The sequence below is a fragment of the Danio rerio genome, chromosome 5 (assembly GCF_049306965.1).
Source record: "Danio rerio strain Tuebingen ecotype United States chromosome 5, GRCz12tu, whole genome shotgun sequence".
NCBI lineage: Eukaryota > Metazoa > Chordata > Actinopteri > Cypriniformes > Danionidae > Danio > Danio rerio.
The window spans coordinates 20,108,242-20,133,095 of NC_133180.1; the positions used below are offsets into that span (position 1 = coordinate 20,108,242).

The window sequence follows — 24,854 nt, forward strand, 5'->3', positions numbered from 1 at the left end:
AATGGGTTTGTCAATGTGACAAGTGGAGGGTGAGTAAATTATTTTGTAAAATTTAAAGAATAACATTTATACTTGCACTTGCAAATTTAAACATCGGCTGGGTGTTTTCATTCATTTAGAACTGTTACACACTGTATGGAAGGTCTTTTTCAAAAACCCAGAACAGGGGCTCTTTAATTTATGATTTGTTATTACAATTTAATATTTATTATTATTATTATTACTAATAGTACTTCAGTTAAGGCTTCAGTTAAGTTCAATACAGTCGAAGCATAATGAAAATAAAAATAGTTTCAACTATACAGCCGACAATGCTTGTACATGTATATGCTTAATTTTATATATTTTTTTATATATAACAATTATATATATATAACATTTATATATATGTGTGTGTGTGTGTGTGTGTGTGTGTGTGTGTGTGTGTGTGTGTGTGTTAAACTGTTCAATTTCACTTTGGATTGGATCGATTTAATGTGTTGCTGGAGAATTTATTAATAAAAATAATCCCAAATATATATATGAACTTTGAAAAAGATATTATAAAAAGTCTGTTTTACCTTATCTCAAATCATATATGATTCACAATTCACAGTTTGTTTATAAAAACAGTTGCATTTATCACAAGTGCAATAACAAATTTAAAAGCAATAAGTGCTTTACAAGTACAATAGAGCAAATATTTCATCAGAAATGTGTAATTTACTCTCTCTCAAGTGCTTTTGAACCTATACAAGTTTCTTTTTTTCTTATGGACACAAAAGTAGATATTTTGAAGAACCATTCACATCCATAGTAGGAAAACAACATGGTTGTCAGGAGCTTTTATTTCTTTATACATTCTTCAAAATATCTCCTCATTTGTTCAACAGAAGAAAGAAACTCAAATAGGTTTGGATCAAGTGGAGGCTTAGTAAAGGATGACACAGTTTTCACTTTTGGATGAACTATCCCTTTAAGTATCTGTAAAGTAATTTTCCTGCATTATTTGTTCAGCTTAGTCCAAGCCAATCCAGAAGTGACTATGGACTGCATCATTCACATGGCACAGAACATTACGCCTTCACAGAGAGCCAAAGTCTGTCACCTGCTGGCCACCATGGACAACTCCACCACCAGTTGATAACGTCCTAACCAATAAAACGTACATACAGCGCTGTGACGTGTCTTGTCAGAGTAAGTAGAGTAAATAAACAATAGATCCTAAATAATATGATCAATCAGTGGTCAGTAGCCTTAAACGCACAATTTCAAACGTCCACCAATCGCACGTACTCACTTTAGCGCACATTGACTCACAGTTTGACCACTTCTGAATGAATATTTCTCACATGAGCATTTCCTGGAAACTCACTCTCACTAGAGGAAACCTGTGTTTATAGTATTTATCTGTTCACGTTTGTGCTTTTGTGTCCTTTCTGTGGACATAATCGACTGATGAATGTACAATACGCTGAATTATTACATGATTTTAGGGAACTACCAATGCTTGGAGTGCACATTCATGCTGTATGGCTCTTCCTCAGGTATATATATATGTACAGTATATACATAACAATAAAGCAGAGCACACTGATTCAACGTCAAGTAAATGAGCAGTATTGTAGCTAAATGGAATCAACGTGTAAATGGTAGAGTAGTTATTCCAACTTTTCATTTCATTTAAATTTAGATGGTACAATTTGGTAATGTGCATTCACAACTTTCAGGTTTTTTTTTTCATATTGAATGCAGATTAGCTGATTGACCAAGTTTTAAATGTGAGAATGTTGTCAATATAAGAGCCAGTAGGGGTGTAACGGATCATGGTTGGTCCGTGATTTGCATGGATCACAACCCAATATTCAGAACACGTGTGACCCGTGGATTAATCCTAAATTTGCAGAGATCACCTCTCGTGTCATTCAAATCACATGTATGAAAGCATTTAGGATTTCCTGTAAAATTTAATGATGATTGAAAAAGTTGTGGTGGGTTTCTTAGGTCATAAAGGTGTTTTCTGTCACTACTTGTTTAGCCTGCATTATTGCATTCAGTAGAAGCTGCACAATTAATCATTGGAGGATCGGGATCTCCAAACCCACACAAGATAAATTATAAATATTATGTGATTTCCATATGTTTATTAATCCTTTGAATCGCAGCATTCAAATCTGTTTTTAAGAAATGCAAAAATCAAGAAAGAGATTCAGTCTTTAGTCTTTGAGTTCGTTATGAAGTTACAAACAGTCAAATAACACAAAAGTACTGAATTTTTAGTTTAGATAAAGCCACTGATGTTTATGGTAAAGATTAAAATCATCGTCATATACATGTAACGATGCTCAAAAATGAAAGTTGTAGGCAACAATTACATTATTGAACCAATAGGTTGCGACAATCAGCCATCAAAAATATGCCACTGAATGTTTCTTCAGAAATGGCACATCTAGCAATGAAACATGAAGTTTTATGAGTGAATAACTGAATCATTTTTTTTTTAAATGAGACTAAAAGTAAATATGGGCTGTACAAATTATAATGTTCGATTTTTACATTTAGCATCATCAGCAACAGTAGCGAATCTTTTTTTTATTTTTTATTCAGCTGATTATTTCTGAATTTTATTTTAATCAATTTACAGGTTTTAAGTTCTGTTTGTTAAAACCAAAAGTGTCTTGCAGTGCTGTTTTTGTATTAAATGGAAAGCAAATTACATTTGTCTCCTCCCCTTTTTTCTTGATCCAAAAAATGGTTCGATCCGTGACTAAAAAAAACATAATGTGATCCGAACCGTGAGATTTGTGATCCGTTACACCACTAAGAGCCAGTGTATATTTGATGTTTTGAATTTAGGTTGTTTTTATAGCATATTTCTCATGACTGCAGGTAATTATTTTGTTCATATGAATGGGTAAATATGTATACCCACTGCTGCTGCACTGTACTTGACTGATAATTCTGATTGAAGAATTTGATCAGATTTAATGCCTGTAATGTGCGCTTTTTAACTATATAGTACTAGATTAAGACTAAATCTAGTTTAAGTGCCTGACTTAATTTTTTTTTATGAATGTTTTGTTTGACTGTACATTAGGATGTTTTTAAATGAAATAATAATTGTGCATTAAACAATGTATGTTTTCATCTTGGTGGTCATTTTTCTTATTGGTAGTTATCTTTAAAAGCCCCTATTATACATTAAAAAGTCATATTTCGGTTTTGGGGGTCTCTAACAACAGGCTGAAATGCATGTAAGACACTTTTATTGTCTTATAATATGCATTTACTTTTAGCTAATTGTCCTAACGACTCACATATGATTCGTTCAGCGATTTATTTGTTCCCAAACCCCTCTTTAACGCTATGCTAATCTGCGCTGATTGGTCCGATGAGCCAGTCTGTTGCGATTGGTCGACTGCATTCAGCGTGAGACAAAGAGAAACACCCACCACAGCTTATTAACATTGTTGGACTAGCCAGAGTGCCCTGTTGCAGGATAGATTATTGCATTAATCACCAGAACGTTCACTCATTAATGTCCACACATCTTCAGTCATCATTAATACCACACACAGCCGCACTCCACTGTTGCTTGAAGGGAAAGGCGCGTTCACGTTTTACTGGATCCAGCACTTCATATTTTGTATTGTTGCATGTTGACATCGATACGAACAAGCAAAAGATCCAGAGGAACAACTTATCATTTAAATGACTCTGAGTCGAGTCTTTTATTAAAAAAATCGATATTTTTAAACAAGGTGCACTTGCAAATTTAAACATCGGCTGGGTGTTTTCATTCACTTAGAACTGTTACACACTGTATGGAAGGTCTTTTTCAAAAACCCAGAATAGGGGCTCTTTAATTTATGATTTGTTATTACAATTTAATATTTATTATTATTATTACTAATAGTACTTCAGTTAAGGCCACAGTTCAATACAGTCGAAGCATAATTAAAAAAGAAAATAGTTTCAACAATACAGCCGACAATGCTTGTAGATGTATATGCTTAATAAATATAAAACCACTTTAGTACATTTAATATGATGTGGACACCAAAATACGACCCATCTGCTTGTCATATAGCTAAACAATGAGTCATGAAGAAAACGAATGCGTTTTTTGATCTGAATGTGAATTTTATTGCCTGCATTTGAAATATTTCGATATGTACAATAAACAAAGATTCATGTCACCATTTCAGCTCTTTTCATAAATATAAATAATAAACAAACATTAAAGAGCAGATACAGTGTCTATCACAGTACAACAAAAATACACACAGCTACAATTACAAGACTAACAGTTAAATGGACAAAAGAAAGGGGGAAAGTTTTATTTATGGTACATGGGGAAAAAAGCTTGGCAACACACCCATAGTCATGTTTTACTGTTGATTTTTTTTTTCTTTGTTCCTTTAGTGTTAAAACTCACAATTTGCATTAGGTTTATGATGAGAGCAACACTGTATTTTGGTCACAATCCAAGTATTGCAATCAACACCCGACTGTAATAGAAAAAATCCTTACACCACATATACTGTAAATCATCCTCCCTCTCGCTAAATACTTCACTAACATAATGCATTCAATGTCTTTATAATTTATGCCACCATAAGTTCATTCATGTCAGTTCAGCGTATACTCTGATTATGGAAAATTATAATTATTTTCTTTTTGGCTGCCTTGTAGGAAATTTGCGTTTTTAGGATATGTTTTGGAGTTTCGTGACACACCACGGAAGCCAGGATTGAACGACTTTAGAGATGGTCTTGCGGAGTAAAGCTCAGCTTGCTTCATTTACTGTGAGTGCAATTAAAGCAGAACGATAGGTTTTGTTCCTCCTTGTGTGTTCATGTACTGGTTAGAGAGAGCATCAATAGCTGAGTATGAAGAGTAGAGGCCTGTCACCTGCAGGTCTGGGTAAGGCAGTCCTCCTGCACTGGACACTGGCGTGACGCTGCTGGTGTCCAGGTCACAGTCGGACAGCCGAAGTGGAGAGTTACTGAGAGTCCCTAATGCTTCCAGGTTAAAGCTGTCATCCTTCATCTCCTCCCACAGGTTTCCTGTATTGAGAAATGAGACGTTTATTTGATATCAGAGTACAATGAGGTAGCAGTATTTCACAGCCTGATTATATATGTATTAGGATGTGTCTTGGTTGATCGAATCAAAAGTGGACAATGGAGACACGTTTCTGTTTCCACCTGGTGTTTAAATTCATCGCAATTGTCCAATTTACCAATTTCATTGAGTGTTCTGTCTGTATAAAGACATGTTTGGTCTTTTCTGATATTTTAATTCCACAAAAATGTAAATGATATGGAGAACTGCAGCTTTTGTTTTTTCTTTGATAGCAGCAAAACTGCTTTGTATTAGAATTTGGATTAGTAAGAAAATATTCTCCTTTTCTGTATTTAAACCAAACTTATGATTAATTCAGTCTGGCAACAACATGTCCTATTGAAGAATTAGGTCAGTAGGCTGAGATTGAGTGGTCCTTATCGTTATTTAGTCTTTATTGTTTTTAGATCCTGATAGTTATTTATTGGAGCGACACTGTGGTTAGCACTGTTGCCTCACAGTAAGAAGGCTTAGGGTTTGATTTCCGGCTGGTCAGTTGGCATTTCTGTGTGGAGTTTGCATGTTCTCCACGTTTTGACATGGGTTTCCTTTGGGTGCTCCGGTTTCCCCTACAGTCCAAAGACATGCGCTATAGGTAAATTGAAATAAATAAATTGTCTGTAGTGTGTGTGTGTTTCCCAGTACTGGGTTGCAGCTGGAAGGGCTTCCACTGTGTAAAAGATATGCTGGATAAGTTGGCGGTTCATTCCACTGTGGCGATCCCTAATGAATAAAGCGACTAAGCGGAAGGAATGAATAGTTTTTTTTTGGACCACATGTCAGCTTGCATTATGAAAGCAGGCTAGTCTGACATCTTAATACTGAGTGTAAACAGGGACATAATTTGGTTTGATCTGATCAATTAATCATGCTAATGTGTTAAAATTATTCCTCTGATTCTACACTGGCAGGCACTCTCACAATGACATTAAAGACTGATCAGTGGAGTGACGTCCACTTTTAATACAGAAGTCAACATTTGAAGTGGATCATCACCTTTTATTAAAGTTGAACAAAAACTATTAAACAGGAACCTGTCTTGTCCTAGGATCATTTTGAAAAACATTTTTGATGCACTTCGAATGTTGACTACTGTAGATGGCCTCGCTCCTATCTGGGTTATGGCACCAATGTATTGTAGCTCCTCCAGTATCCACATTAAGCCACTTCAAGCAGGATTAAATCCTGCGATTCTGGCATCGGAAGCAAGTGCTCTAACAAGGATCTCTTGGTTTTGATACTTGTGTGCAATATTGGTATCAAGGGAGAAAGGTTTACCAGCATAGCTCTTGGCCTCAATTAAACTCACATCCCTAAACCTTTCTCTCATCCGGGTCACGGCACCAATATAATCACTCTGGTTCTACATAGATATTGCTCTGAGTGTGATTTTTAAGTTAACCAGCAGTTCTAATGTGAAAGGCAGGGCCTCTAGCAAGGGCAATAAAGACCTCAGCCTCAAGCATCAGTTGCTAATATGTGTTTTGGCACCATGGGAGCGAGTTCTTACCAAGGCTATTATGGTTTGTCATTTTTAATTTAGTTTTTTTTTTTTAGACTTCTATTTTTATACTTTTGATATTTCTATTTTTAAATTTACTGTAAATTTCAGTTCAACTTTAGCTTGTTTCATTAATGGTTTCAGGGCGACTGCAGGGTCTTAAAAAGTCCTAAAATGTCTGAAATCTTAAAATCTAAATTTTAGGCCTTAAAAATTCTTATTTTTATTGAAATATTGTGTTGTAGGTCTTAAATCATTTTTAAACAGGTCTTAATTTTCCCTTGTTCATGTATTGCTACCCAATCTGGCCAACACCCATTCAATCACCAACAATCCATCTTAATAAAAATGTAAACTTTTAATTTAAAAAGTTTTTTTGTTGTTTTATTTATCATAATGGTTTAGTTTTTTTTTTTCCTTACAAAAACATGTTTAAAAGTTCTCCATGTATTCACTGCTCAGGACACCGACCTGAATCATTGTGCATAGATTTAGTTTATCATAGTTTTTTTAAAAGTATAATAAATTTGTTCATTTTTTTATTTTTTTTTTGAAGAAAGTTTGTTGGAAAAAAGAGAATGGATACAAGTAGAGCTTGCTTGTTTTAAACTATATTTAAAATATATATAAAAATTCCTTTGCATTAATAAGTCTAAAATTTGATTCCTAACGGTCTTAAATTTAACTTTGTGAAACCTGCAGAAACCCTGTGGTTTTAATTTAGTTTTAATTTAGCTTTTATTTTGTGAAAACATTACTATTTAGTTTTTATATATTATGTTTGTTTTAGTTTTGGTAAAGTTTAGCGTTTGCACAGCTTACATTAACTCTTGTAAAATGCTTAGTAATAAAAATAAAATTATTGTTTGAACAAAATCCAAAACCACAAAACTGAATTAAGACAAACTTCTTTATATCATATATGATCATATATGTAGTTAAACATGTTAATTTACCATTTTTAGAAAAGAAAAAGAATAGTTAGAATACATATGTTATGTTTTTAGAAAAAGATGTTTAATCTGATACTTGACTGATGGGTTTGGCTGTAAAAGTGCAATCTACTATTGTTTCTCGAAGACGTATCAGGTTACTGTTTACTATTTCTGAAAACTATTATTATTTTGCTAATAATTTTTTAAAGTTAGTTTTTCAGTGACTGTTGTCCGTTTCAGTTTTACATTTATTATGAAATTGGCATGTTGTTTAAAAATGTTTTTGACCAAATAATTTTAGTTAAAACAACCTTGGATCTTACTAGCTGGCTTCTGTTACACTACCTTGCCAGGCAAAGTCCATTATACTGGGGTCCAGGGCATCCACCTCTGAATTGACGTCAGTGTGGACCGTGTAGAAGTCTGTGTGCTGCTTGGCAGGATGCTGGGGGAGCGAGCTGTTTGTCATGTCAGGGACGGTGTGGAGAGGGGGTGTCTGAGCAGGAGCCGGGGAGGACGGAGCCAGGCGAGACTGATTCTGGAGCTGCAGCTGAAGGTGCTGGTGCATGGGGAGGCACTGCAGAGACAGAGTGACCACAGGCTGTGGTTGCATCTGAGCTGCTAGTGGGAGGGTCTGCCCTGGTGGGCAGCTAGGCAGGCGGGTCATGCCAGGGTCAACAGACTTCTGTCTGCAGCTCTCTGGTCTGTCTGTGATGAGTTTGTCTAATTCATCTGGTAAAAGTACAAAAACATGGCAACATTAATGTCAGGGTATAGTCAAGTAGATGTTTTACTTGTTTGGTTTTCTATAATAATTTCTACTCTGTACAGTTTGTTGTTAAACATTGCAAAGCTGTACAATCAGATTATTGTTCTTGTAGAAGTTGCTAAGGTGCTTTTAGTTGTTGTTTTTATTTGTTCGTATCTGTTTCCTATGGTATTGTAGATGACTGTGTACTATGCAAAGTAAGAAGAGCCCACAATGAAGTCTTCTAAGACTTACTGGACCACAGATATTGCTTCATAACTGTATTATGTAAGGAAAATTTATTGAAGTGTTTTGTTGCTTAAGATGAATATTATAAGTGGGTTATTTATTAGGTACTTTATAGCCTACATTGCAAAAATCTTTTTATACTTAGTGTTTTGTCTTGTTCCTAGTGCAAATATCTAAAAAGTCTTGTAACAACAAAAATTTTCTAGCCAAGCAAAAATATTGTTTTGTTTTCAGAAATAATAAGCCAAAATTAGGTGAATTTGCCTTAATACAAGAAAAATAAACTGCAATCCACGCAAGATAACTAATCTTATTCCAAAGCGAAACCAAGATTATTTTGCTTACCCCCTTGGCAGATTGTTTTGCTTGTTTTAAGGCAGAGATGCCTAAACTAGAGCCCACGGGCCAACGTTAGTCCATGCTAATCTTTGTATTGGCCCACCATCCCATCTGAGATTGTCATTTCAAATGTAATGTACCCTTTTATTTGATTGTTATATTGTTAAGCTGCAAAAAAGCTATCTGAAATTAAACATGTCAACTTAAATGGTGTAAATGAATCAGATTCAGTTTCAAATGTTTATATGACGCATAGAGGATGACGATGCAGAGACTTTAATGAGCGAATCAAGGCAAAGGCAGCTTCTGCTTGACTAGTGTATTCAGCATTGAATTCCACTGTTATAAATGTGATTGTTTATAATGCAAGTCACAATTAAAAAAAAAAACGTCATACTGCATTAGTTAATACTATTTAAAGTGATGTTTTCTATTTATTTTTTTATATTATAACAGGAATCAGGCAATTACCCATGGCAACTTTAATGTAAAATAGTTTGGAATATTTATGTTTGGCCCATTGCTATCAATGATGTTTGGTTTTTGGCCCTTCATAGGAAAAAAATTGGCACCCCTGCTTTAAGGAATGACTCAATTTTGACATATTATTTCTGAAAACAAGACAATGTTTTTGCTTCTTGATTTGCAAATTTTTCGACATTTTGACTAGAAACAAGACAAAAACTCTAGGTAAGAAAAGCATGTTTTGCAGTGTAGCACTAATAATAATAATAGTCTGAGATTTGGAGACCTGGATTTGCCATGCTGCGACGGATGGCTGGAAGATCTTTGCGTTTCCATTTCTGCATCTCTTCCTCCATTTTGTCAATCTTTGCCGGATTGAGCGCCCAAAGACATCCCTTTCTGGAGGAGCCGCTCATCTTATTCTCTACCTTCTCGAAGCACTTGTTCAAGGACAAGTTGTGTCGTACAGAGTTCTTCCATCCGTCAGGTGCTGTCTGAGAAGCATAGAAATCAACAAATTCTGTAAGTAACATTCATTAATTCTAATTTACCAGCATAGTTTTATTCAAATTCCTCACCTTGAAGTAAGGGAAGTGCTCTTTCATAAAGCTGTAGATCTCACTCACTGGAAGACTGCCCGTTTTGCTGTTCTTCAAAGCCATGGCAATAAGACAGCTGGGAATAGATAACAAATGTAGTCTTCTTGAGATAAATACAAAACCTGCTGCCTTTCCAGAGAAATATACCGTTTTAGTGGTTGTCGCTGTGAACTTTAAAGTCACCTGTAAGAGTAGATGGGCTTGGGGAAACACTTGGGCTGCAGGTCCTGGCTGTGAGCAGTAATCCGGGGTTGAGGAAACAAATTCTGGCTGTTGTAGTTTCCATACAGTCCACCGGGTGAACACTAAGAAATAAAACACAGAAATGGTTCTTTGGTCATTTGTAAAGCAAATAATTCTGGTCCTTGATGCTAAGTGGACCATTGCCATGTTTTATGACCACCTTATTATGACAATCTGTAAATAACTGTGCAACATAAAAAAAACATTCAATGAATATATTAAAAAAAAAATTATTATATTATATTATATCATATATATATATATATATATATATATATATATATATATATATATATATATATATATATATATATACATATCAGTATATAATTACAATTATAATATAAATTATAAGTCATTTTCCTATCAAAGAAATACTTGTGCAGGAGAAACTAATGTGTTTTTGCAGATGGAATATTATTTAAATGTTTGCTGTTTGATTTACACTGTAAATTACTGTTGATACTTTGGTAACACTCTATAATAACAGTACATGAATAATGATGTATGAAAACTAAACATTACTTTATTATGAAATAATGAGTTAAGGTGTGCGCTAATCATGAATTAACTTCAAATACAAGAGGAGTCACAAGAGTTAATGCGTGAATAACGGCGACTTTAATACTTGTTAGTACATGTTGTCAATTAACATTTAAGTTTAAGTTAAGTGAACTCATGAGCTGTTAATGGATAATTATGTCTTGACTTTACTTGGAGGGGCACATCATTAAATCACCCTTAACTACTCAAGAACTCTTGTGTTTAAACTGTTCATGACATTGACAGAACACTTTTATATTGTTATTCAGCAGGATTTGTATTTAGACGGTCATGATTAAGGTGTTCATCAGTAGTTAAGAATGGGTTAATAATGATGTGTCCCTCTAAGTAAAGTCATGTCAATTATATATTAACAGCTCATGAGTTCATGATGGTTAAATTAAGCATGAAATAATGTGGTAATAATGCATCATTAAAAAACAATCATATACTAACAAGTAATTGAGGTAGCTGTTATTCACATATGAATTCACATGACTCATGTTGTAGTTAAGGTTAGTTCATGATCAGCGCATACATTAGCTCATAGTAATGTTTAGTTGTGTTACCGATAATTCTAATGTACATACGTGCACTAGTCTGTGCTTGTGACACGAATATACAAAATAAACTTGTAAAAAGGATCTGTAAATAAACAACATAGTGCTTAAGAACAATGACAGTCTTCATTTTTAAAAGTTACTATTTTTCTGTCTATAAAATGGAATATAATAACTTTACTAAGCTTTAACATACTTGTATGGTTGGATTTATTCAGTATAATTTATATTGTGTTGTGTGGTAGCTGTTTTATAAAAGTAATAATGTGCTGTGAGTTTTCCCACTTTGTGACTATTGTCTTAATAACTATTGTCTTTGTAAATCATCCCGGTTACTGAACCAACCTGTTGGTTTGCTTGGGTGAAAGTGAGCACCTGCTGAGGAGCCGTCTGGTACACTGATGCGGCACACGGAAACCCAGGGGAAAACTGGGGCATCTACAAAAATGTCATATAAAAACTATATAAACACAGGCATATTTAGACTCCATAATTTGAGTTAGTTTGAATCCGAATCATCACTTACGCTGTTGATGGCCAGAGGGCTGTGCTGCATTTCACTCTGTAGATGAATCGCAGATCCTGCTCCTCCTGCTACCGTCATGCTGTTCAACTGAGCTAAAAGTTTTAGCAAAGTGTGAGTATACAGTTTTATTTTAAATGTGGGTATGGTTTTGAAATAAGGATTGAATCCAGCCCCTTTTAAGCCACATCTTTATTTATAAACTTTAGAAATAACTGGGTTAAATAAACATCTAAATAGTCTAAAGCAGGGGTGTCAAACTCAATCCCTGGAGGGCCGAAGCCCACAGTTCCAACCCTGCTCCAACACACTTACCTGTAGGTTTCAAACAAGCCTGTAGGACTTAATTATTTGATCAGGTGTGTTTAATTAGGGTTGGAACTAAACTGTGCAGAGCTGCAGCCCTTTTGGAACTGAGTTTGACACCTGTGGTCTAAAGCCTTGGTAGACTTAATTCCAGATTGAGGGTAAAACAGCAAATATGCAGAAGAAATATAATAGACTATATACAGTGCTCAGCTTATATAAGTACACCCCTCACAAATCTATCTTTTCGTATTTTTAATAGGAAGCTAATGTTATATTTGTGCAAATACATTAGATTAGTCAGTACTGAAGCCAAATCTAGAGCTTATCTAAGAAAATGACTTAGGATAACAGTCCAAAACTAGTACAACAAAATTTAAATGTGATATAAAAATATTAAATACAATTTAAAAAAAGAGGAAAATCAAGAGAAGCAAAAAGAAAAAAAGAAAGAAAAATGTTGTTAAAATTTTGTAGGTTGAAATTTGTTTTTGCAATATTTTGCTTAAATTTAATGTATTATCTTACAACTTCTAAATATGTTTGGTGACTAAAATATTATTTTTAATTAATATATCTGTTAATAAATCTGTTTTGTTTAAATGCACCGAAATGCATTGCCTATATTCACTGAGAAATGGATACAAATATTCTTTTTGGGGGAAATGTGGTGTACTCAATATTGCTAAGCACCACAGTTTAAGGCAAAAATGATTAGCCCTCCTGTGAAATTTTCCAGGAGTTCCCAAACTTTTCCACCCGTGAGCTCCAAAATAACAATGCCAGTGACTTGAAGTCTATTCTTCGTTTAATTTTGGAGAACGAAACTTGGAGACTATCCTACATGCTCAGTTGTGTTCTGTATTTATTTATAATGTATGTGAGTACAGTAAAGGTGTCAGAACGTTTAACCTGGTGCCATAAAATCAATGTGCTGCATCTGACGCTATTGCTGTGTCTTTAATATAATGCTATCACCCCAGTGGTCACAAAAAATTGAAAGGCTAATGGATTTATTATTATTGTTAATTATTAACGTGTTAACAATGTTACTATTAACTACTATTTTGTTCTTCCGTGGGTTATGGATAAAATATGGTAATTCTAATAGTTAATTTAGAAAATTAAAATTTTCTACACACAATATGTCACGCAACCCCCATTTTGGGAACAACTGAAATATTCTATAAATATGCTACTTTTCTGAAGAAAGTGTTTTTTATTCGAATTAGTTTGATTGTTTTTAAAATAATATTTAATGTGAATTTTATCAGATAAATTAAGAAATATTTTTTGATTGGCTACACTGTTGTCCAGTGATTTGCCTAAATAACCTTGCCTAGTTAACCTAATTAACCCAGAGAAGCCTTTTAATCACACTTTAAGCTGTATACTAATTAATATCTTGCAAAATAACTAGTAAAATATTATGTTTTGTCATCATGGCAGTCAAGAGAATCTAGTTTTTAGAAATTAGTTATTAAAAATATTATGTTTAAAAAGTGTTCTAGTTATTACTAGTTACAATGCAAATCTAAGATAATGTTTCTGATCTGTTTTGATGACATTTTTACTCTAAATGTCCACAGTGTGTAAAGATCTGACCTGTCTGTCGCTCCAGTAGGCTGCTTTGAGCAGAGCTAGTGAAATCTGGCCGTCCACCCCCAATCTGCTGCAGTCGGGGAACATCCACAGAGGTGAGCCAGGACAGAGATTGAAGATCACCAGGCAGTTCGTCCTTCAGCTGCGAAGGGTCTGTAGTCAGGAGTCTGCATAACACAGTAGCACTCAGTACTCAAACACAATTATCAATAATAGGTAAAAATATATATTAGAATAATAATAAAAAGAGAATAAGTAAAAATTGCACTATGATCAGCAGAATTTATCTTTATGCCATTGCCTATTTTTAAATCCATCATTTTTTACTCACATCACCAAACTCTTTTTATAAAGTTTTCTAGTAAATAAATAGAAAATGAGCAGGTCCTCTTGTAAATCAAAATACCTCCTCAGATCTAATCCAGCGCAGGGAGAGTTATTTACTCAGCCATTTCTTCATTTGCTCTAAGCATCAAGAGAGCAGAGAAACCATCTTGAATTCTCTCCAGACTTCCCTACAAACTCTCTATTCAGTGCAATAATTGGGGTCGCTATGACAACCCTCACTTTTCAGTTATTTTGTGTGTCTGGACACTTCAGAGCCCCCCTCTCCATTAAACCAAGCTCTAACGTTGGTCAGGTGACCGCTGCCTTCTTCACTGTCATTGGCTGAATCATATGTAAACAACGCATGAGATCATTTGAAACATGGGTATGTGGCACACGTTGCCTGCAACAGTTGGTCCAGCCCCATTGAAAAATGATCACCTATTGTGTCCCAAACGACAAATCTGCACAGCGGCACGTGGCTCTATTGTTTCGCCCCCAGACCCTTCCTTGATTGTCTTTACCGTTTTTTTTTAACCAACCCCTTGCATTAATCTACTGGAATGACAGGCCTCACACAACGGAGAAAAATAGGATGCCATCTGTTTCCCTGTCCCTTTCCACCCAACCCCTGTCCCCTTCTGCCCCATCCCCCCCGCCTGGAGGCATCAGACAGTACCTAAGGGGGGTAGTTGAAGGAGTTGGAGGTCAAGCCACACTGCACACACAGTCTGCCACCTGAATAAATTACAGCATTGAAGGAAGAACTCGGGGACGTGGCCTTGAGCACCCTGCTTACTCTGGTTCGGAGCTTCTGAATAATTATCCTTTACACACGCACTCATACACTTGCAAATATGAAACCTTAGACACGAACATGTCAACACCACACTGTCATCATGTGCTTTGAAGAGTCTTCCTAACGCCCGACCACATACAAAGACATGAAAAAGACACCTTACAGATAAAACAAAGCAGTTTAAGACCTGAATGTCTTGCAACTTATTGATTAATCAGAAGTTCTTTAGGATACTGTTTCAGTTTATTCATGAAAACGCAGGTTGTCATTCATTTATTCATTCATTTTCTTGTCGGCTTAGTCCCTTTATTAATCCGGGGTCGACACAGCGGAATATACCGCCAACTTATCCATCAAGTTTTTACGCAGCGGATGCCCTTACAGCCGCAACCCATCTCTGGAAAACATCCACACACACACATTCGCCCACACACTCAAACACTACGGACAATTTAGCCTACCCAATTCACCTGTACCGCATGTCTTTGGACTGTGGGGGAAACCGGAGCACCCGGAGGAAACCCACGCGAACGCAGGGAGAACATGCAAACTCTACACAGAAACGCCAACTGAGCCGAGGCTCAACCCAGCGACCTTCTTACTGTGAGGCGACAGCACTACCTACTGTGCCACTGCTTCGCCAAAACGCTGGTTGTTTCAATGTTAAATAACACTTTCGTAATGTTGTAGGTTAAAATTAGCATAGGAATAATTAATAAAGCATCAAATTTTCTTTTTTCTTAAATTTATTTTAGAAAAGCATTGAGAACACATTTGAATTGTATTTTTGTTAAGCGGTTTGAGCTCAAGAAATACTTTACATTAATAAACTATATTCTTTTTTTATCCATTTCATGGAAAAAACTGTCTTTCATGGTGTTTCAGTTTGTTTTAGATATTGATTTCCTCATTAATATGTCTCTTTATTTATTATTCATATGCTAATATTTACCTACAACATTAATAAAGTGTGATTTAACATTGAAACAGCATGTTTTTACACTGTAAAACTCAAAAAGTTTGAGGTAATTTTAAAAAACGAATCCAAGTGAGTACTGTGATCTTAATCCATTTGAGTAAACAAAGCAATTTGAGCACAGTAAACCTGATAAATGAAGAGAACTTAAATGAGTACTTTGAGTACTGTGCACTTACTCCATTTAAGTTGAAGTAATAAGGTATTTAATTAACTCATTACCTTCGACACCGAGTTCATAACTCTTTTCAATTGAGTAGAATTAACTTTCAGTGAATTTTGAGTTAACTACACTTGTTTTATTTGATAAAGTTGACTGTTGAGTTTTACAGTGTATGGATAATGAAATCATGTCCTTTTTAAAAACTCTGTAAGTCACTGTAAATTCATTGCATGTTTAAAGGAAATTCAATTCTCACTAAACTTTAGAATAATATGAACATTATAATAATAAAAAAATAAATATTTTTAAGGATATAATAAGTATTTAAAATCTTATATACAGAGGTTGAGAAATTAAACAGATCTAAAAGCTGGCAATTTTATATTGCAAACAGCATTCACTTGTGCTGCCACACTGTAAAATGCAGAAGCTTTTCTCACTAATGAAATTAAGTGCAGTGAACTTATGAATAAGTTTGTTCACCTTACAATAATTAAAAAAGTAAACCCTAACTTTTTAGCACATTAAGTTGTTAAACTAAATAAATTTAATCATTGTTGACTCACAATAATATGCATTTACAACGTTTGAGAGGTCAAAAGTATGTTAGGTTGACCTTACTTGAGGAAACCAGTTGCCTTAATTTCTTAGTATAAATTTTAAGTGAGCATAACTTTAAAAAGTGTGTATTTACAACTTCTTAATAAAGTAAACTTCAGTACCGAAAATAAATACCGACTCAAAATATTTAGTTGTGTTAACTTCATATTAGTGTTTACATTACTATATGGCTGCACTGTAAGTTTTAGTATAAGAAAACTGTTTCAGGTCTTTTTTTTCTATTGATTCACAGAGTTAATAAAGGAAAAGAAAAATAATGGATTTTAGTACTTTTATAAAAAATAAGAAATGCTTCATAAATTAGGTAGACGGGTTAATTTTGGAAAGAATTCATAACATGCCATATAAACTTAGGAGCGTCGAGAAAAGGGGGCCTACATCCTTGTACTTATTAGCATTTCTGAAGTCTAATTGTAAACCCAGCTGTGTATTGTACAGTTTACGGTCATTAGGGTGCAGTTATACAAGTGGAAGAAAAAATGATTTTATTTGCTCATTGATGCAAACCATTACGTGTCCCATAGAAAGGGGGAGGCGGGCGCACACAGTCACGGTTTATCACAGCTCAAGTCGCCCTCGTTTACATTCTAATTGGGATCCACTTCTCCTTGGTGACCCGTGGGGGCCCCTGCCAAGGTCCTCAATCCCTCCGTGTGCCGACAGCGGGCGTGTAAACAGAGCTGATGCTTTCTGACAGATCCATTCAGAGCAAAGATGATGTATTCTCTCGCTCTTTTCTTTTTTCACAAACCCCAATTCCCTGCCTCTCAAAACACACCTTTATTTTACAGAATAGAGAAGGTGGAGATTGTATTAAGATTAGCAGTGCTCTTCTTCTTCCCAAAATTATCTTTTTATTCTCTAATCTGCTCAAGGTTGAAAAGCAATGGGTTCAGCCATCAAAGGAAATCACCCCCTACCTGTAGTCTTGTGCGGAGGTGTGGTGACTCTGTCCGGGGTTTTCATGAATTCCCGACATCCTGGTCGTAATTCCACTTTCAATCATCTTCTGACAGATAAAATGTGAGTAAATAAACCATGCAGAGCAAAGAATAATAATAATAAAAAAAAAAAACTTTAAGAAATGTGCATCTGCTCTTGATAAATGCAAATACGCAGTACAAATGTGTCTTTTTTAATTATTAATTTTAGAATAAAGACAACTATCAGACTTGTTTTTCATGGTCATATAAGAACACAGTAATTTACAATTGTTAAAACAGGCAATTAACTGCAAAAGCAAACGCATAGACACAATATTTACGACAATGAATATAAAAGAAAGGAACATTTTTAAACTGTAGAGTTTATGAACAGGTGCAGAAGAGATATGTGCTTTGTTTACTAAACCGGGATCATCAGACGTCATCAGTCACCGTTAACTTACCTGTCAGTCTGCTCGCATCAATTCTATCGAGTAATTTTAACAGAAAACGTTAAATTTTTTCTTATATTCTGACGATTTTGTCACGTATTCAAACCTTCAGACATTTATGTAGAGACATTATTCTTCAGACTGTATTATATGTCATTATGAAACAGGTGCGCAGCCTCTTGGATTGTTTGAAAAGAACAACAAATAAAAGCACGAAATAAACAGCATCTTACCTGTTTGTTATGATGTTGTTCTGGGTTATAGAAAATCTTTGATAACCAGACGGAGGAAAGCTCTAGTGTTGGTCGGGGCACTTGTTGTCCCGCACGAAAAAACCGTTTTTTAAATTTCCCTCGTCCCTGCAGTTTGCTCTGGACGGTCATGCGCACTGTGTGCACGCGCAGCGCGAGCCGTGATGAGAGGAGGGGGTCTCGCGCTCTGACTGACAGCTGTTGCCTTGCCTGCACAATCACGAAGATTATCTGTCAGAGCATCTCACCCGACTGGTCTTTACTGTTTTTGTTTAATCAATACCTTTCTTTCTCAAAGACTTGCTCTTTTCTTCCTAGTTTTCTTTGTGCAGTCCACAGGTGCGCCTTTTCGGGTCCGGTCCAACTTAATTATGTCCAAATATACACAGAAATTGGAGTTCAGAAAAAAAATCCTTCTATATAAAAGCCATATTTACATACTATAAATCCCTAAAAAAAACATTATCTCGGGAAAAAATGAATAGAAATCCCTATGAAGCCGGAGAGCTGGAACAGTTTCAGCAGTGATTGCCATGTTCCTTGTAACCTAGGAGACATGAAGTAACACAGACAAAAGTTCCTGATATTGTTGTCAACCTATCTGTAACGTTATGTAGGACCATTCTTGTTGTATACTGCCCTGAATAAAGACACATCCTCTCCGTGCGGGTCTGTGTGATATTCTGCCCTAATAAGAGCAGTAGTTAAGTGTATGGCTTGAGATTTAACCGCCTTTGAAGCCGCGTCCTTTGCTTACACAGCGGCGGGAAAAACGCGCTGAGTGGCGCGCGCTGGACATGACAGATACCACAGATCTGACAGACTCGCCTCAGGGCTGAAAATGTATGAGCACACGGTGAGTTAACGCTCTCCTGTGAAATAAACACAATAGACGGCGAATAAAGATACCAAGACATAAAAAGTATGTTTTATTATTGCGTTTTCTGTTAGTTACACAGCCTGAATAGAAATGCCGAGTGACTTAAACACACACGTTTACATTTAAATTAGAATCATTTGTTGGTGGTGATTTTACAGATATTATTTCAATTGCAGTAAAACTAGCCTCAATTCTTTCAATAGCCTAATGCAAGTTTAAAGAAAGCCAGCATCAATTATTGCAACTACCACCAGAAGTAAAATAATATATGGTTCTTCATCATATGATCATTTTTGTGTTTGTTTTTAAACATAACTTCAGGAAAGTTTTTGGGTTTTCAAAATATAGGTTGCAAATCCTGTGGGAAGTGATCCGGCCGGTGACGTTAATTGACTTGAACCACATGGGACACTACAGATGGTAAATCGCGAAGTCACAATGGTCACAATCAATGCGCACTTGCAACGGACAAAAAGACGCTCCTAGAGAAAAAACGCCGGGTCCTAAAGCCCGCGTGTGTCCCCTTGCTGAGAGGCTCTGCCACTGCACTGCATGCACTATTTGCAAAGTTTTGATATGGTAATAATACATAATGCTATTCTACTGGTTTGAGTTAGAATAGCAAATCCTTTAAGGTAGTTAATATTAAGGATAATATACATTTGTGTTTCATTTACTATTGTTTAGATGTCCCTTTGGACCTTCTTGTCTGGTGGACAGAAAGGCCATTTATGCAAAATTAAATTAGGGTTATGTATTACTATTCAAGTATTTAAATTTGTTTACGTATAAATATATGTAGTATTTTAAGGGATTTTGCATGTAGTATAAATTTATATTTACTAATTGGTTAATAATAAGCACGCCCCTCACAAATCTGTCTTTTAAAGTAATATTTTCAAATATATAAATATATATTTGTAAATATACATTAGATCAGTCAGTAATGAAACCAAATCTGGATCTTATCTAACAAAATAACTTACGATAACAATCCAAAAACTAATACACCCAAATGTATATGTTATAGAAAATATTAAATATAAATTAAAAAATAGAAAAAATCAAGAGAAGCAAAAACAATTAACAATTTAGTTGAAATTTTATAGGTTGTATTTTGTTTTTGCAATATTTTGCTTGACTTTAATTGTATTATCTTTTAATTACTAAATATGTTTGATGACTAAAATATTATTTTAATAAATAATACATATATCTGTTTAATAAAGCTGTTTTGATTAAATTCACCAGAATACATTGTCTATATTCCGCTGAGAAATTAATAAAGATATAATTTGTAAAAAAAAAAAAAAAAAAGGCAGTGATTTTTTTTTCTTTGTGTTCGTTTTGTATCATTAGCCTAAATACGTATGATGCTTGGTCATTAAATGGTAAAACTTAAGTTAAGAACACATGCTTATGAATGTGATACCCCTTATCAATATCAAGAAGCAAAATGTACTGTTTTTATGAAGCTAATATAACTAAACATAACCAAACACCTTGCACATTAAAGTTACAAAAATCAGTACATACTCTAAAAAAAAAAAAAGTTATTGGCAAGATTTAGAGTCAATACACTGCCACACTGTAAAACCCAATAAGTTAAGGCAACTAAAACCATTTGAGGAAACCGATTGCAACAAACCATTTAAGTTCAAAAATGAATCTATAAGAGCACTGTTAACTTACTCCATTTAAGTCGAAGTAATGAGATAATTACTTAGCAGGTGTACATTATTAATGCTCAATCAACACTTAATTACTTCTTTAACTCATTAACTTCAACACTGAGTTCAAAACTCTTTAGATGAGTAGAATTAACTTACAGTACATTTCGTGTTAACTGCACTCATTTCATTTGATCAATTTGACTACTGGGTTTTACAGTGCCATCTTCTGTAAACTTGGTGATTTATTTTAATCTAAAAAGCAGATGCTTCAATAGTTTGGTTCTGTATGTTAAAATGTTTCCTTTTTCACTGCTATAGCCTAATTTACATATACTAGTCAAATATATGCAATTTTGTGGATGCAATCTCGGTAGAAAATGTTATTTATTTTTTTTTATTATAATAACCAAAAACTACCACCTGCATGCATTTATCTGATGCTTGCCACCATTTGTCGGGTTTTCTTTTGACAAACAGAAGGCACAACACTTCACAGTTAATTTTGGGTTGTTTTGATTTTTATGTTGTTTTAACCCAGTCACTTGTAGCGTGAGGTCAGTCTTCTTCTGCTTTTACCCCTGTTTGTTCTTTCTGTTTCCTAGACTAATGAGAGACATGGAATGACCTTTTGGCCGGCTGTGTCCCAGACTGAATGACACTGGACCACAGAAGAGGATGAGTCAACGGCATTGTCTTGAGAAGATCTGTCTTTGATGGGTCAGAGAGTTCATTAGGAGAGCTTAAAAAGCTTTAGTGTCCACATGGTCAACACAAGTGCCCATTGAAAAATAATTAGGCACAACACTGTTGGCTCTGCTGACAAAAACATCTAAAAAAAATATTTCTTTTGTCATACCAAATCAACAATGCTGAGCTTTTTTCCTTTTATTTTTAATTGTTCATAATCAAACCCAAATAATTTTTTGGTTGTGCAATTGATATGATCATATTTGATATTCACAGTTTTACCATGTTTTTTTTTTTGTGTGTTTAACAAACTAAAAGTTGATTTAATTGAGTAAAGTTTATATTTAAACATTGTAAAGTAATGGTAAAACATTGTTTCCCATGTAAAATATATTTTGATGTTTACTTTGTAAAAGTCATGACTGATTTCTTTACAAAAAGACATTTGCTATAGTTACCAAAAGGCCCTTTACTTTAATAAAACATGGCTATGGGAACAAAATTAAATATACAGTTGCGGTCAGAATTATTACCAACAACCCCCAACAAAGGGCAATTTAAAGGCTTAACTTTAAAATATTTATCTTTAAAATAATAATGGTTTGTTCTGTGGACAATCAAAAAAAAATGCTTAAAGGGACTAATAATTTTACCCTTAAAATGGCTTTAAAATTTTTTAAAACAAACAAGACTTTACATTTACTTTGACATTTTTCTCTTTAAAAAAACATCACAATAAATTGTAATGCAGAACGAAATTACTTTACTTAAGAACATAAAAAAACATCAAACACTATAAAAACCTAACATAATAAATAAGCTTTTGTAATGTCATAAATTTATATAAAATATAGTTATATAAAATATAACCCAATTTAAAAAAAATTAAAAAAAATCCCAGAAGGGAAAAAAATAAGTACTTAAATTGCAGTTTGTTCTAATAGTTATAATATTAACAATTTGTGCCACTTTAACCATTTATATATTTATTATTACATACTAGCTGTCAGTTTAAAATATGGTCTTATTCAAAAGTCTTAAAATGACTGGATAAAAACTGTCACGAAACAGCACTGATTTGCTCCGCAGGCTTCGGTACACCTGCCTGATGACATGATCCATCAGTAGGCTCAAACGGAATCTGCGCATGCAGAAATCAGCAGAATTCGGCAGATTTTCATCGAGTCTATTTATTTACTTGTGTAAATGTGTGTCAATTTATATTTATTCAGTTTTTAAATTATTTCAGTAATATTGACTAATATGAAAGTGTTCATTTGATTTATTTACAATACAGTTTGTAAAGTAATATTTTCTGTCTTTTAGTAGATATATTATATAAGAGACTTGCTTTGTTTATCAAATAAGTGGATCTAGATATATTTGCATTGTAAACATTAAATAAAAGTTTAAAAGCTATTATTTTTTATTTCATACATTACGTTTTTAGTTATGATACTCCCAAAATAATTCCGCATAAATCCACAGATTTTTAACAAAATTCTAAAAATCGGTTCTAGTTTTTAGGCATAATTATATACTATATTAACTTGGTGTATTAAGTAACTAATAATAGATAATTATGACACCTTAGATGTGCATATCAAATATGATACTGTTAGTTTAAATGGAACTTGAAGAAGGGGAGATCATTTTTAACACATAACAAGTATGTGTGAGATGCCTTGTAATGTTACAAAATGCGATCACGCTTATACATCTTAATCACGAATATTAACTTAATCTGTATGGCAACACAAAACTGCACTAATGTGCCTTGCCCTACATAGAAAACATTTGTACCTCTCAAATCAATTGACTGAGCCTCCCTTGTGTCGCTTGTGTCAGTGGTCACCTCCTATTCTTCTGTTTCTGTTCTGACCTTCAAAGTTCCAGTTCAAACACCACGTCTTGGGGGTCACCAATCAGGTCACCTCCTGACACTAGTCTTGACCTTTGGTCATATCAGCAGGTCATGACTGATCTAAACTCTGACAGGGCGACTGAATGAAGGCTTTCTTCTCTCTAATATTCATTCAACACCTCCAAAAACGACTTGTGTCGTCCCACTTGGCTCATGTCAGAACGGTCATCTTTTGGTTGATTTGTTTGAAGATGCCTTGGGCAGCCAGTGTGAAAGGGTATTTCTGGAATAGTCCCAAATGACATGTGGAGACTATCTGGACATTTCAGTCACTACAGATATTCTAAGGTACGTCTGGAAGCTTTTATTGTATCTTCATTAATAAAAACAATATAAATAAAAAATGTTAATAGTGGTGGCTGATGTAATATAGAAGGCTAATGTTACCTATTTATGTTAATTTCCAGATCTCGCTGCTTATCAAGAAGCACAGCAGAAAAAGAAAAGAAAAAAGAGGATAAAACAGGGCTAATACTGAGAAAAGAGCACATGAAAACGAGAGAGCGAGGTGGGACTTTCGGTGGGAACGCGGCAAAGCCGGTGTTATAATAAACCCTTATTCTCCGCTTGGAATCTCTAATGGGAAAATCAAGTGCTGTGACTCCTGTATAATAGGATTTGCCGGGTCTCGTGCTGCATCAGGGCCCAGTGGGCAGCACAAAGCCTGTTAAGGCTGGACAAGCATTACTAGAAAGGGGGGTGTGGAGCAGAACGGGCCTGTGGTGTAAGGGGGCGAAGGTAGCCTTGACAACAAAGGTTGTGAATGGGACAACTTTGAATATACTTGTGGATAGTTGTGTGTAGTCCTACCTTTACAGTGAAATAAACCTGCTGTTAGTAACATACAGAACTATTTATCAGGGCAAGTGATTATTTTAAGGTTTAGGAAATATTCTGTATTCAATTCAGTAGAAGTTCACAATTCTTAAGAACACAAAATAATTTTACTTAATATCTTACTTTGTCACAGCTGATAACCTCACGTGTAGCTTTCTGACAAACAGCTCAGTTGTGCTTTGAATAGTTTGATTCATGGCTCTGTGAACTTTCTTAATTCCAGCTCCCTCTCTTTTCCCACTTCAGATTTTTTGAAAAGATCTTCGTGTTCTACAGAATGAAGTAATTTGAATCATTTTTGGTAAGACATGAATTAGAGTAAATGATGACAGAACTTTTGAAATTTAACATTAATCTCAATCAACAGCATTTGTGTCATAATGATAAAATCTCCAATTATATATATATATATATATATATATATATATATATATATATATATATATATATATTTTTTTTTTTTTTTTTTTTTTTTTTTTTTTTTTCATAGAAACTGCATAAATGTAGCTAGAATGAGGTGGTTGCACTAAAAGATGAATAGACATGATTATTAATATTTTCATCGTTTTAGTAGCCGCAAGACAAATAATTTGCATGCAAACATGATCTTAAGGCAAGACAA

General features: G+C 34.5%; 3 protein-coding genes and 1 long non-coding RNA gene across 27 annotated transcripts in view; 3 read left to right on the forward strand and 1 right to left on the reverse strand.

Annotated features, from left to right (window-relative positions):
• The window catches only part of acacb (acetyl-CoA carboxylase beta), a 54,239-nt gene extending 51,113 nt beyond the window's left edge, over positions 1-3,126 (forward strand). For all 20 annotated transcript variants that reach the window (XM_073952055.1, XM_073952057.1, XM_073952060.1 and 17 more), the window contains one exon: positions 997-3,126. In XM_073952055.1, the coding sequence (XP_073808156.1) occupies positions 997-1,123 (127 nt within the window). In that variant the 3' untranslated portion in view covers positions 1,124-3,126. The remainder of the gene's footprint in view (positions 1-996) is intronic.
• A 975-nt stretch (positions 3,127-4,101) lies between these two features.
• Positions 4,102-18,764, reverse strand: foxn4 (forkhead box N4). 3 transcript variants are annotated; one of them, NM_131099.2, is given in 10 exon segments: positions 4,102-5,048; positions 7,888-8,274; positions 9,630-9,837; positions 9,922-10,018; positions 10,126-10,247; positions 11,634-11,726; positions 11,815-11,906; positions 13,723-13,886; positions 17,526-17,614; positions 18,214-18,764. In NM_131099.2, coding segments are annotated over 10 exon segments (1,653 nt in total). In that variant the 5' UTR covers positions 18,364-18,764; the 3' UTR covers positions 4,102-4,797.
• Positions 18,403-21,883, forward strand: LOC141385792 (uncharacterized). Of its 3 annotated transcripts, none has more exons than XR_012406790.1 (3): positions 18,403-19,087; positions 19,460-19,531; positions 21,387-21,883. It is a non-coding gene; the product is annotated as an uncharacterized lncRNA (long non-coding RNA). The 3 variants fall into 3 exon arrangements; XR_012406789.1 differs by having other exon boundaries at positions 18,800-19,087; positions 19,460-19,690; XR_012406788.1 differs by lacking the exon at positions 19,460-19,531 and having other exon boundaries at positions 18,776-19,087.
• A 2,357-nt stretch (positions 21,884-24,240) lies between these two features.
• Positions 24,241-24,854, forward strand: part of myo1ha (myosin IHa) — a 31,319-nt gene continuing 30,705 nt past the window's right edge. Inside the window, exon 1 of the mRNA XM_073952075.1 lies at positions 24,241-24,533. The gene's annotated coding sequence lies outside the window, so the exon portion shown is untranslated. The remainder of the gene's footprint in view (positions 24,534-24,854) is intronic.